The sequence below is a fragment of the Haliotis cracherodii genome, unplaced genomic scaffold (assembly GCF_022045235.1).
Source record: "Haliotis cracherodii isolate W230 unplaced genomic scaffold, xgHalCrac1.p SCAF_18, whole genome shotgun sequence".
NCBI lineage: Eukaryota > Metazoa > Mollusca > Gastropoda > Lepetellida > Haliotidae > Haliotis > Haliotis cracherodii.
Genome location: NW_027266273.1, coordinates 4202098 through 4213484, shown reverse-complemented (window position 1 = coordinate 4213484; position 11387 = coordinate 4202098). Strand labels below are relative to the sequence as shown.

The window sequence follows — 11387 nt, the reverse complement described above, 5'->3', positions numbered from 1 at the left end:
AATTTTCTGTGTTGGAAGAGCTGGTTCCGTTTAACGATCTAATCCTTTCAGACACACTCAAATGTTCTTATTAAACATGTCCTCTAAATTAGAAGATATAGAAGACAATCTGAAGGTTGCAAATTTTATTTTGCATATAGTACATAAAAGTAAAAAAACCTTTTAATATTCATAAAAAAATCTACTAAAATCAGAGTCGATTGTATGATTCCTACTAAATCATGAGTAAGTGTTTATGAATCACTATCTGATAGTGATGATACCACTGTAACCAGGTATTCGCGAAAAGGTGAACATATCCTGCCCCACCAGTGGCTCCAGTCACGCATGAGTCACGAATGAAATCGACCCATGAAGATGTGGGGTAGAATAGGTCTTCAACAATCCATGCTTGCTGAAAAAGGCGACAATGCTTGTCATAAGAAGCGACTAACGGATTGGGTGGTCTGACCTGCTGACTTGGCTGATGCATGTCATTGTATCTGAATTGTGTAGATTGATCTCATGATATTGATCACTGGATTGTCTGGTTAAGACATGATTATTCACAGAATGTCGTCATATAGCCGGAATATTGCTGAGTTCGATGATAAACAATAAACAAAGAAACAAACCTGAATAATCATGTGGAATGTATGTAAGTCATGACCACACAATGCCATTTAGAAAGTGGTCAAATGTAACAAATGTTATTTTTGAGATAACACTTTCTTAGTAAAGTACAGATTCTCGTACTTTTTGGGGGGTTGAGTCCCGTCAGGGTATTGAAAAAAGTATGTGAATCTGTACTTTACCAAGAAAGTGTTATCCCAAATATAACATTTGTTACATTTATATGTTTGTATTCTCTTTACTCAAGTACAATGTATGTGATCTACAAATCTCACCAACCCACCTTTCTCACAAACCACAATTCTCACCAACCCACCCTTCTCACAAGCCACAACTCTCACCAACCCACCCTTCTCACAAGCCACAACTCTCACCAACCCACCTTTCTCACAAACCACAACTCTCACCAACCCACCTTTCTCACAAGCCACAACTCTCACTAACCCACCTTTCTCACAAGCCACAACTCTCACCAACCCACCTCTCTCACAAGCCACAACTCTCACCAACCCACCTTTCTCACAAGCCACAACTCTCACCAACCCACCTTTCTCACAAGCCACAATTCTCACTAACCCACCTTTCTCACAAGCCACAACTCTCGACAACCTATCTTTCTCACAAGCCACAATTCTCACTGACCCACCTTTCTCACAAGCCACAACTCTCACCAACCCACCTTTCTCACAAGCCACAACTCTCACCAACCCACCTTTCTCACAAGCCACAACTCTCACCAACCCACCCTCCTAACAAGCCACAACTCTCACCAACCTACCTTTCTCACAAGCCACAACTCTCACCAACCCACCTTTCTCACAAGCCACAACTCTCACCAACCCGCCCTTCTCACAAGCCACAACTCTCACCAACCCACCTTTCTCACAAGCCACAACTCTCACCAACCCACCTTTCTCACAAGCCACAACTCTCACCAACCCATCCTTCTCACAAGCCACAACTCTCACCAACCCACCTTTCTCACAAGCCACAACTCTCACCAACCCACCCTTCTCACAAGCCACAACTCTCACCAACCCATCCTTCTCACAAGCCACAACTCTCACCAACCCACCTTTCTCACAAGCCACAACTCTCACCAACCCACCTTTCTCACAAGCCACAACTCTCACCAACCCACCTTTCACACAAGCCACAATTCTCACCATCCCACCCTTCTCACAATCCCTAGGGGGCACGGGTGGCCAAGTCGTCAAAGGCGCTGCAATTCCCTGTGCAGAGTTGTGTCCCTTGGGCACGCCAGAAACCTATGATAGTGGGTTCGAATCCCGGTTGGCCCCGATTATGTTTTTAGGTTTGTCAGCACCATACCTGTGCTTGTTGGTTTCACCGAAGTGGTAAATGTCCAAGACCTGTATCACTTCGGGCTTTCCTCCCACATTAAGCTGACATGCTGTGATATAACTGGAATACTGTTAAAAGCGGCGTTAAACCCAACTCACTCACACAATCAATAACTCTCACTAAGCCACAGTTCTCACAATCTATAAATCTCACCAACCCACTTTTCTCACAAACCATTACACTCACCAACCCACAATTCTCACAAACAATTCCAAAACTCCTCTGACCAGTACCCCTCAGGACTCAAATTCTCACCCACAGACAATTCTCACCATGACAGAACCCCAGCCTGAAGATAACCTTTTACGCAACATGTGCAAAGTACAACATAAAAATAATTAAACAGAGCAAAATCAATATTATTAGTTCATGATACAACCAACGCCGACTTGCACGAAAGGAAGGCCCTCAAATCTGTCGCGCATTGATCAACAAATCATACCCGACGAAATATAATCACAAACCACTGATTCAAATCACTTAGTGGATAAGTTCCACCTGCATGTAGGATGAATAGAACTTGTTGAGCCGTGGCCATCTGTCTGACTTGCTGTTACACTCAATTCGGGAAGGACAACCCTCTCAATCCGTTCTCACACGCCGTCCTACCACAAGCATTGTCAATCATACAGAAAGATGTTTACACAATCAAAGTAAACTCGTTATGGACCCGAAGCCCTCGCCACCCCTTCACTGGTCGCGTACAAATGTCTACAGATACGCCTGGCAAATTCAGCCATATTGTTCGGTTTCTCAAATAAAACACAGCCGACAAATAGGCCAGGTTGTACTATGAGATAACTACAACAAATGTGGCAGAAAGTTTAGTCCGTCATTGGTCCCTTCATCTGTGAAATGTAAATTATGAAATATGATCTGTGCAAATATGGGTAACAGTCAGTTGGCGTTTAGTAGACACGGCCAATAAAATATAATGTTTCAATGGTGTTAGGGTTGCTCAAAGAGACGTGGACATCGAGTGTGGCCAGGTACGTTGTCAACTTTGTCTCACTTATATATTTGCACTTCACTACTACTTGGTTCATAGCCCCAATTGGGATTCTGGGTTAGAATTGGTCCCCCATCAACCTATGCTTGTCTTGTTTGCTTGCTTCATGGGTCGTGTGGTCAGGCCCAGTGACTCGGATGATAGCGATACATAAATACCCGGACAGCTTGGATGTTTCCTCATAACATTAATCACTGCTTTGTGTAGTGCTGTCTCGATTATTTACAGGTTGCTGACATATAGCTGGAACATTGCCCAATGGGACCCTAAACTACAAACATAAACTATATGTACAGAAAAGTCCAATTGGACTTTTCATGACTAGTATGGACTCAGTGTTTTAAATAAAAATAATGCCAGGCTGCCCTCAGGAAGCCACAAGCCCCTACTCAACTCTTCAGGCCCTCGTTTAAGAATTGCAGCTTTTTGTGACAAATATATCGACACAAAAACGTACAGGCCGCAAGGACCTTCACATATTTACAACTACCGGCCTGACAGAAGATTTACCTGGAGCTGGCCGACGGGCAGGCACTTATTTCGAACACTGTATGGACTGTCCGAATGATTTCTCTTGTCATTCTGTAATTTCTAGAATGTGAAGTTTGATAATCTTGTTTCATACATCAATATTTGTATCTCCAGATCCTTTCTTGTCTTGTTCTGTTCACAAGTTTGTCCTAGATTCTGAAAAGAAATTTCAACTTACTACTGGTTAAATATCTTGAAAAACAACAAATATAATTTGTGTAGCATCATGAAGAAAATAAAGGTCTCACTTTAACAGAGGGTAAAATATTTAGAAACGTTGACTGAAATTATTGTGCTTCATGTTACAATTAAAACAGACATATTGGTGTCAACAAATCTCTCCATCACATCATCATCCTCTTTAATCTAGTGTATTTTACTTCCTTCCAATCACTTTCACTTCATTTTGGAAGAGCCCGCCTCCATGGTCTAGTGGTAGAGCATCTGCCCGGAGAGCGGAAGGCCTGGGGTTTGATTCGCGGCCATGTCATACCAAAAGAAATTAAAAGATGGTATGGTACTTGTTGTTACCCTGTCTGGCGCTCGGCATTCAGGGGTTAAACTAAGGACTGGTCGTCTCAGAGTCAGTATACTGTGACTGAGTGGGGTATTCATGTTAAACTGCAGCATGGTATCTCAGTGTTGTAGCCCTAAAAATCGGCATCGGTCTGGAATAGTTCAAGCAGCCACACACACGTGCATGCACATCACCATATATGTGCAATTATCTTGGAAGCGTCATTAAACCCAATTTCACCTCACCTTTAATCTAGTGTATAATACTTCGATTCAATCACTTAGCTTCATTTTGGTAAAGATGTCCCCATCGCCATTTCTTATGACTTAGCACTGAATTTCTCTCACTCATCTGTGTAATTTGATTGGATGGCTGTCTTTAATGTCGTGTCACTTGAATCAGGCTCAACATGAAACTAGGATCCTGTATAGGGCCAGGTTATTGATCATAATGGAATGGCCATACAATACTCTGGATAATTGAGGGTGAGATCAAATGTCTTTGATGTTGTCTATATGTATTGGAGACATCGGGTCCTATTTAGTTCATTCAAATAAAGGGAGGTGGGGTAGCCTAGTGGTTAAAGTATTCGCTTGTCATGCTGAAGACCCAGGTTCACTTCCCCATATGGGTAAAATGTGTGAGACCTGTGAAGATCCGGGGTGGAACAGGTCTTCAACAACCCATGCTTGCTGTAAAAGGCGACTCTGCTTGTCGTAAGAGGCAACTAATGGGATCGGGTGGTCAGGCTCGCTGACTTGGTTGATGCATGTTATCAATCCCAATTGCGTGGATTGATGTGCATGATGTCAATCACTGAATTGTCTGGTCCAGACTTGATTATTTACAGACCGCCGTCATATAGCTGGAATATTGCCGGATTAAACAACAAACAAACAAACGATCTACAATGTGTGAAGTCCATTTTCTGGTGTCCCTGTCAAGATATTGCTGGAAAAATGCCATACCACCACTCACTCACTCACTCACTCACTCACTCACTCACTCAAACAAAAACACTCACTAACTCACTCACTCAAACAAAAACAAACTTATGCTGTACTTACTGTTATGTCAAAGAAACATAAATAGTTTATTTGATTCCTCAACATGCTCAGTGACAATATATGAGCCAGATTTTCTTGTGTATCGTGCACACTTGAAAAAAATGTAGCTGTGCGAGTTTTAATGATTTTCCCCCCAACACAAAGAATCAGCCTCTATGAGCATGTAACCCCGGAAATACCTTGTCAACAAAACCATACTGAAGTATGCAAGTTAATCCTGTTATTATACTGTCTGCTTATAAAAAGTGGCCATTGTATATCTGAAGTTATGTCTTTATAATAAAGTTATTAATTTCATTCCAAATTTTATTCAATATTGTTTACAATAATTTCAGTGAAGTCGTGGTTATTCACAGGAACCAGGATCAGATTACCGCTATTGACACCTTCAAATGAACCTTCACTGACAGAACTGATACATATATGTATCATAAATGCCATATTTTGACTCATTCAAAGACATATTTGTTGTAGTTTGACTATGATGTCAACATAACTTTTTTTGCGATCGAAATAGCAAGACCATGTAAAGCTACAAAGCATTTTTAGGGCAAAAAATTCCCATTTTCAAAGACACCAGGGATTCTTCAGCAAGCTACACAGCAGAAAGCCATTCCTCATGTACCCAGTGAAGATCTTGGTTAGAATCTGTCTTCGGCAACGCATGCTTGTCATAAGAGGCGACTAATGGGATGTACCTGGTCACATCACTTGAATGAGACATAAGATGGTTAGCTTTCATTCAAAAAATCATTATCACTTTTCAAGGACATGTTGCATAATTAATGATGATATCGTGAGGGAGTGACTGTTTGAATACTGTGTTGTCAACATACTACTGTCAAACCAGCATGTTTATAAACAAACATGTGAAGACATGAGACCCATGTTGTCATTATATGTTTGTGTGAGTGAGTGAGTTGGGTTTAACGCTGCTTTTAATAGTATTCTGGTTCTATCACGGCGTGTCAGCTTAATGTGGGAGGAAAGCCCGAGGTGATGCAGGTCTCAGACATTTACCACTTCGGTGAAACCCACGAGCACGGGTATGGTACTGACAAACCTAGAAACATAATCAGGGCGAACTGGGATTCGAACCCACAATCATAGGTTTCTGGCGTGCCCAAGGGACGCAACTCTGCACAGCGAATAACGGCACCTTAGACAACTGGGCCACCCATGCCCCGTCATTACATGCGGACACAGCCTTATATTTGACCATTGTAGACCATGGTATATTTGACCATTGTAGACCATGGTATATTTGACCATGGTAGACCATGGTATATTTGACCATTGTAGACCATGGTATATTTGACCATGGTAGACCATGGTATATTTGACCATTGTAGACCATGGTATATTTGACCATGGTACACCATGGTATATTTGACCATTGTAGACCATGGTATATTTGACCATTGCAGACTATGGTATATTTGACCATGGTACACCATGGTATATTTGACCATTGTAGACCATGGTATATTTGACCATTGCAGACCATGGTATATTTGACCATGGTACACCATGGTATATTTGACCATTGTAGACCATGGTATATTTGACCATGGTACACCATGGTATATTTGACCATGGTACACCATGGTATATTTGACCATTGTAGACCATGGTATATTTGACCATGGTAGACCATGGTATATTTGACCATTGCAGACCACGGTATATTTGACCATTGTAAACCATGGAATATTTGACCATTGTAGACCATGGTATATTTGACCATTGCAGACCATGGTATATTTGACCATGGTACACCATGGTATATTTGACCATAGTAGACCATGGTTTCTTTCATCATGGTACACCACGGTATATTTGACCATTGTAGACCATGGAATATTTGACCATTGTAGACCATGGTATATTTGACCATTGCAGACCAGGGTATATTTGACCATGGTACACCATGGTATATTTGACCATTGTAGACCATGGTATATTTGACCATGGTACACCATGGTATATTTGACAATGGTACACCATGGTATATTTGACCATTGTAGACCATGGTATATTTGACCATGGTACACCATGGTATATTTGACCATTGTAGACCATGGTATATTTGACCTTGTAGACCATGGTATATTTGACCATTGAAGACCATGGTATATTTGACCATTGCAGACCATGGTATATTTGACCATGGTACACCATGGTATATTTGACCATTGTAGACCATGGTATATTTGACCATGGTACACCATTGTATATTTGACCATTGTAGACCATGGTATATTTGACCATGGTACACCATGGTATATTTGACCATTGTAGACCATGGTATATTTGACCATTGTAGACCATGGTATATTTGACCATGGTACACCATGGTATATTTGACCATTGTATACCATGGTCTATTTGACCATGGTACACCATGGTATATTTGACCATGGTACACCATTGTATATTTGACCATGGTACACCATGGTATATTTGACCATTGTAGACCATGGTATATTTGACCATGGTACTCCATGGTATATTTGACCATGGTACACCATGGTATATTTGACCATGGTACACCATGGTATATTTGACCATGGTACACCATGGTATATTTGACCACTGTAGACCATGGTATATTTGACCATTGTAGACCATGGTATATTTGACCATGGTACACCATGGTATATTTGACCATTGTAGACCATGGTTTCTTTGACCATGGTACACCATGGTATATTTGACCACTGTATACCATGGTATATTTGACCATTGTAGACCATGGTATATTTGACCATGGTACACCATGGTATATTTGACCATTGTAGACCATGGTATATTTGACCATGGTACACCATGGTATATTTGACCACTGTAGACCATGGTATATTTGACCATTGTAGACCATGGTATATTTGACCATGGTACCCCATGGTATATTTGACCATTGTAGACCATGGTTTCTTTGATCATGGTACACCACGGTATATTTGACCATTGTAGACCATGGAAAACCATGGTCAAATTCCCCATGTTAACCCATGGTGCCATTTACCAGCAAAGGTTTACCATGGTGATTCCATCACCATTTTAGTAGGTGTGTTTCAAGCATGTATTGCGACATCTTAAAACCTGAGACCAAATTATGTTTTTCAAGTATTTTTCAAAAATTCCCAGGCACCCCATAAAATATCAAATAGACAGTCCCTTATAACTAGTTGTAAGATGTGACTAACTTTGATCTGGCGGTGAGGGTCTATGAACGCCGCAATACTTGACCAAGTGCTCGTTTATTCAGTCACACGTTTGCCTCGCCCGAACTCTATTATTTACAGGTCGCAGTGATGTAGCTGGAAGACTGCTGTCTGCCATCTTCCTGAGGCAAGAGAGTTAACTGACTATAAAAGTCCAGTTTCCATCCATGTTGAACTAGGCTGGTATTATGGAGTTACATTTTGGCTGGACTAACTATGCATAGTCCAATCAAAATCGTGCACTGAAATCGAAATCCGGTTTGTAAACTGTCATGTAGATTTTGGTTGATTGCAGGATTTGCAAAACATGTGCACCGCCAACTCGTTGTCAGCAGATATTTTCCAAATTTTCTCATGTTTTTAATCAAGGTACTCACGTGATTCGATGCATTTCGCGATGTAAGACCAGTTTTATCACAATATAGATCTTGATTATCGATCAGATCATCCTGACCGGGTGCCACCATTTTGTGTGAAGCAAACGCAAGTGACACAAGAGGTGGAATCTGATTGGTCCATAAGAAAGGCTTCGCTGGGACATAACTGGTAATAGCCACTGGTGGTGCTACGATCGAACCCAGTAATTTCAACCTAGTTCGGCAAGGGTGGAAACTGGACTTTTTAAGACAGTTAACTCTCTTGCCTCGGGAAGATGGCTGTCTGCAGAGTTAACAAAATACAGTCATCACAAATCCCCCCGCCCCCCACAAATTCAAAAGAACAAATCATCTGACTGTTACTTTAGTCCAATTTGATGAGAGAATTTCTATCTAATCTGTCCGTCCGTATACAAAAGTAGCTACTGAGCTGTCAAAACAATACCATTGTATTGGGATTCGGAGCTTTGTATTTCTATTTCAGGTACACGCCACTGTGAACAGAATCAAAATCAAACTTGTTGCCATGGAAACAGAAAAATTAAAACTTCTAAAAATCCTTAAATAGCAAAAGGCACCAGTTGACGACCTGGCCCTTTTGTATGCACAGTTTCAAGAAAGATTACCTATTAGTTTTAGAGATGTGGTTCGCACAAACACACCACAATGAACATTGTCAAAGTCAAACTTGTTGCCATGGAAACATAAAAAAATAATTTTTCAAAATTCCTTCATAGCAAAAGGCACACTTCAGCCCTTGATTAATACATGAACCAAGTTTGGATGAAAAGTGTTGAATAGTATTTTGGTTCTGCTCTGGAAATGACACCTACCTCCATTTCAGCTAAGTTTAACTTGTTTCCATTGAAACAGGGATAAATTAAAACACTTCAGCCCTTTGTCAAATTATCTACACAGTTTTCAAGTTGTGCTCCGGAAATGACACCTAACCCCCACTTTTGAGACTAAGTCCAAATTGTTTCCATGGAAATTGAGAAAAATACAAACGCCAAAAATCTGCAAATACCAAAAGGTACCACTTCAGGATCTATTTGATATATTTGCCAGTTTTTGTTGAAAAATATTAAATGTTTTTCAAGGTACGTTCCGGAACCGAAATGATTATTGATGGACGGACAGATGGACATGATGATAGTTACCCTGTAAGTCAACTCCTACACCCTGCATAGGACAATGTACAAGACCTACACTGCCCAGGGTGACATTGTACAAAGTGATCTCAATGCCGTGGTGACTGTAACTCCCAATGCTTAACATAGACTTACGTCAGTCATTGCACTGACGTTGTTTTGTACAACAGCACCCTGGAATCCCCACTGGCGAAATCGGAAGCCTTGGATCACAAATACATACATCTAGCATATGAAACAGTAATAAGGTATGGCCAGGGGGAATAACTCTTCTCATCTTAATAACTGACTCGCCTGTAAACTGGTTCTTAATGCGTTACATTCCGATATATGAGCAAGCAAGACTAGATTAAATCCAGTTTTAGTGTTGCATGTCTAGATTGAGTTTCTGTAGTTCAAGATAAGGAGGTGTTTTTATGTTCACCATCGGCACTTGCCTTATCTCGTTTACTGTCCATTAGCAGCCTCTGTTATCACAAATTTCAACCATAAGGCTGTCTTATTGCTGGAAATAAAATCTATCTAACTTCATTAGCTCCAGGCTTTTTGCAACCTTTCTCGAAATTCTAAAATGAAACAAGTAATTTTGAAATTTTTAATAATTTTCAAGAATGAGAGGGCACTGACGGGTGTTTTATATTTCAAACACTGTGTACACTTTAATGTAATGTTGTCATGGAGAGTAGGCCCTCTCTATAAATTCAGACCATCCTTTTGTGTTAACATTTTGCCAGGGTGTAGCTGGGTTACACAAAGCTTAAAGAAGTTCATAACATATTTAATCAGAGAGCAAGAAATTTTACTTACCCGTAAATTATAAGAGGTTAACATCAATATTCTGAAACATTTTCCCATGACTGAATAATCTTCAATGTACATTTATACTTATTTTTATTGTATAATACAGTGGCTAACTGGCCCTGAGACATTGGTTCAAAATTGGTGGCCAAGCATACTTTCATAAAATTGAACATGAAGAGTGAGACTGAGCCATAGTTACCAAGTCAGCAATATATACATTCTTCAAAAAATCTCATTCTTCAACTGATAAGTTGCAAAACACTGCATCAAATACACAAACAAATTTACAATGGATGGAAACAATATTAACTGCATGTCCTAACTGCACACAAAAGTGCATGGTTGTTGGTATGATTGAAACTTAATAAATTGAAACGTATCTTAGATGTATCTGCATTATCTGCTATTTCTTTTGTGATAAGTAATACAATGTATGTTTGGATAGTCTATGTCAAAGTTTTCATGTCAGCTCTTTCAAACAAGGAAATCCCTTCTTTAAGAAGTATAAGTGCATGAGTGTGTACTTCCTATGCTGATAGGGGGCTCGGGTGGCTCATCGTCTGAGGCGCCGCGATTCGCTGTGCAGAGTTGCGTCCCTTGGGCAGGCCAGAAACCTATGATTGTGGGTTCAAATCCCAGTCCCCCAAATGTATTACTCGGAGTCTCTAGGATAAGTCATGATAAGACAGATTCCTGTTGATGAATTCATAACCATTAATTGAGGAATGGT

General features: G+C 40.4%; 1 protein-coding gene across 1 annotated transcript; it reads left to right on the top strand.

Annotated features, from left to right (window-relative positions):
* The first annotated feature begins 221 nt into the window (after positions 1 to 221).
* On the top strand, positions 222 to 1365 carry LOC139466011 (enamelin-like). Its single transcript, XM_071248025.1, has 2 exons — positions 222 to 225; positions 941 to 1365. Exons 1-2 carry the CDS (start codon positions 222 to 224, stop codon positions 1363 to 1365), a joined length of 429 nt encoding a protein of 142 aa, XP_071104126.1.
* The last annotated feature ends 10022 nt before the right edge of the window (positions 1366 to 11387 follow it).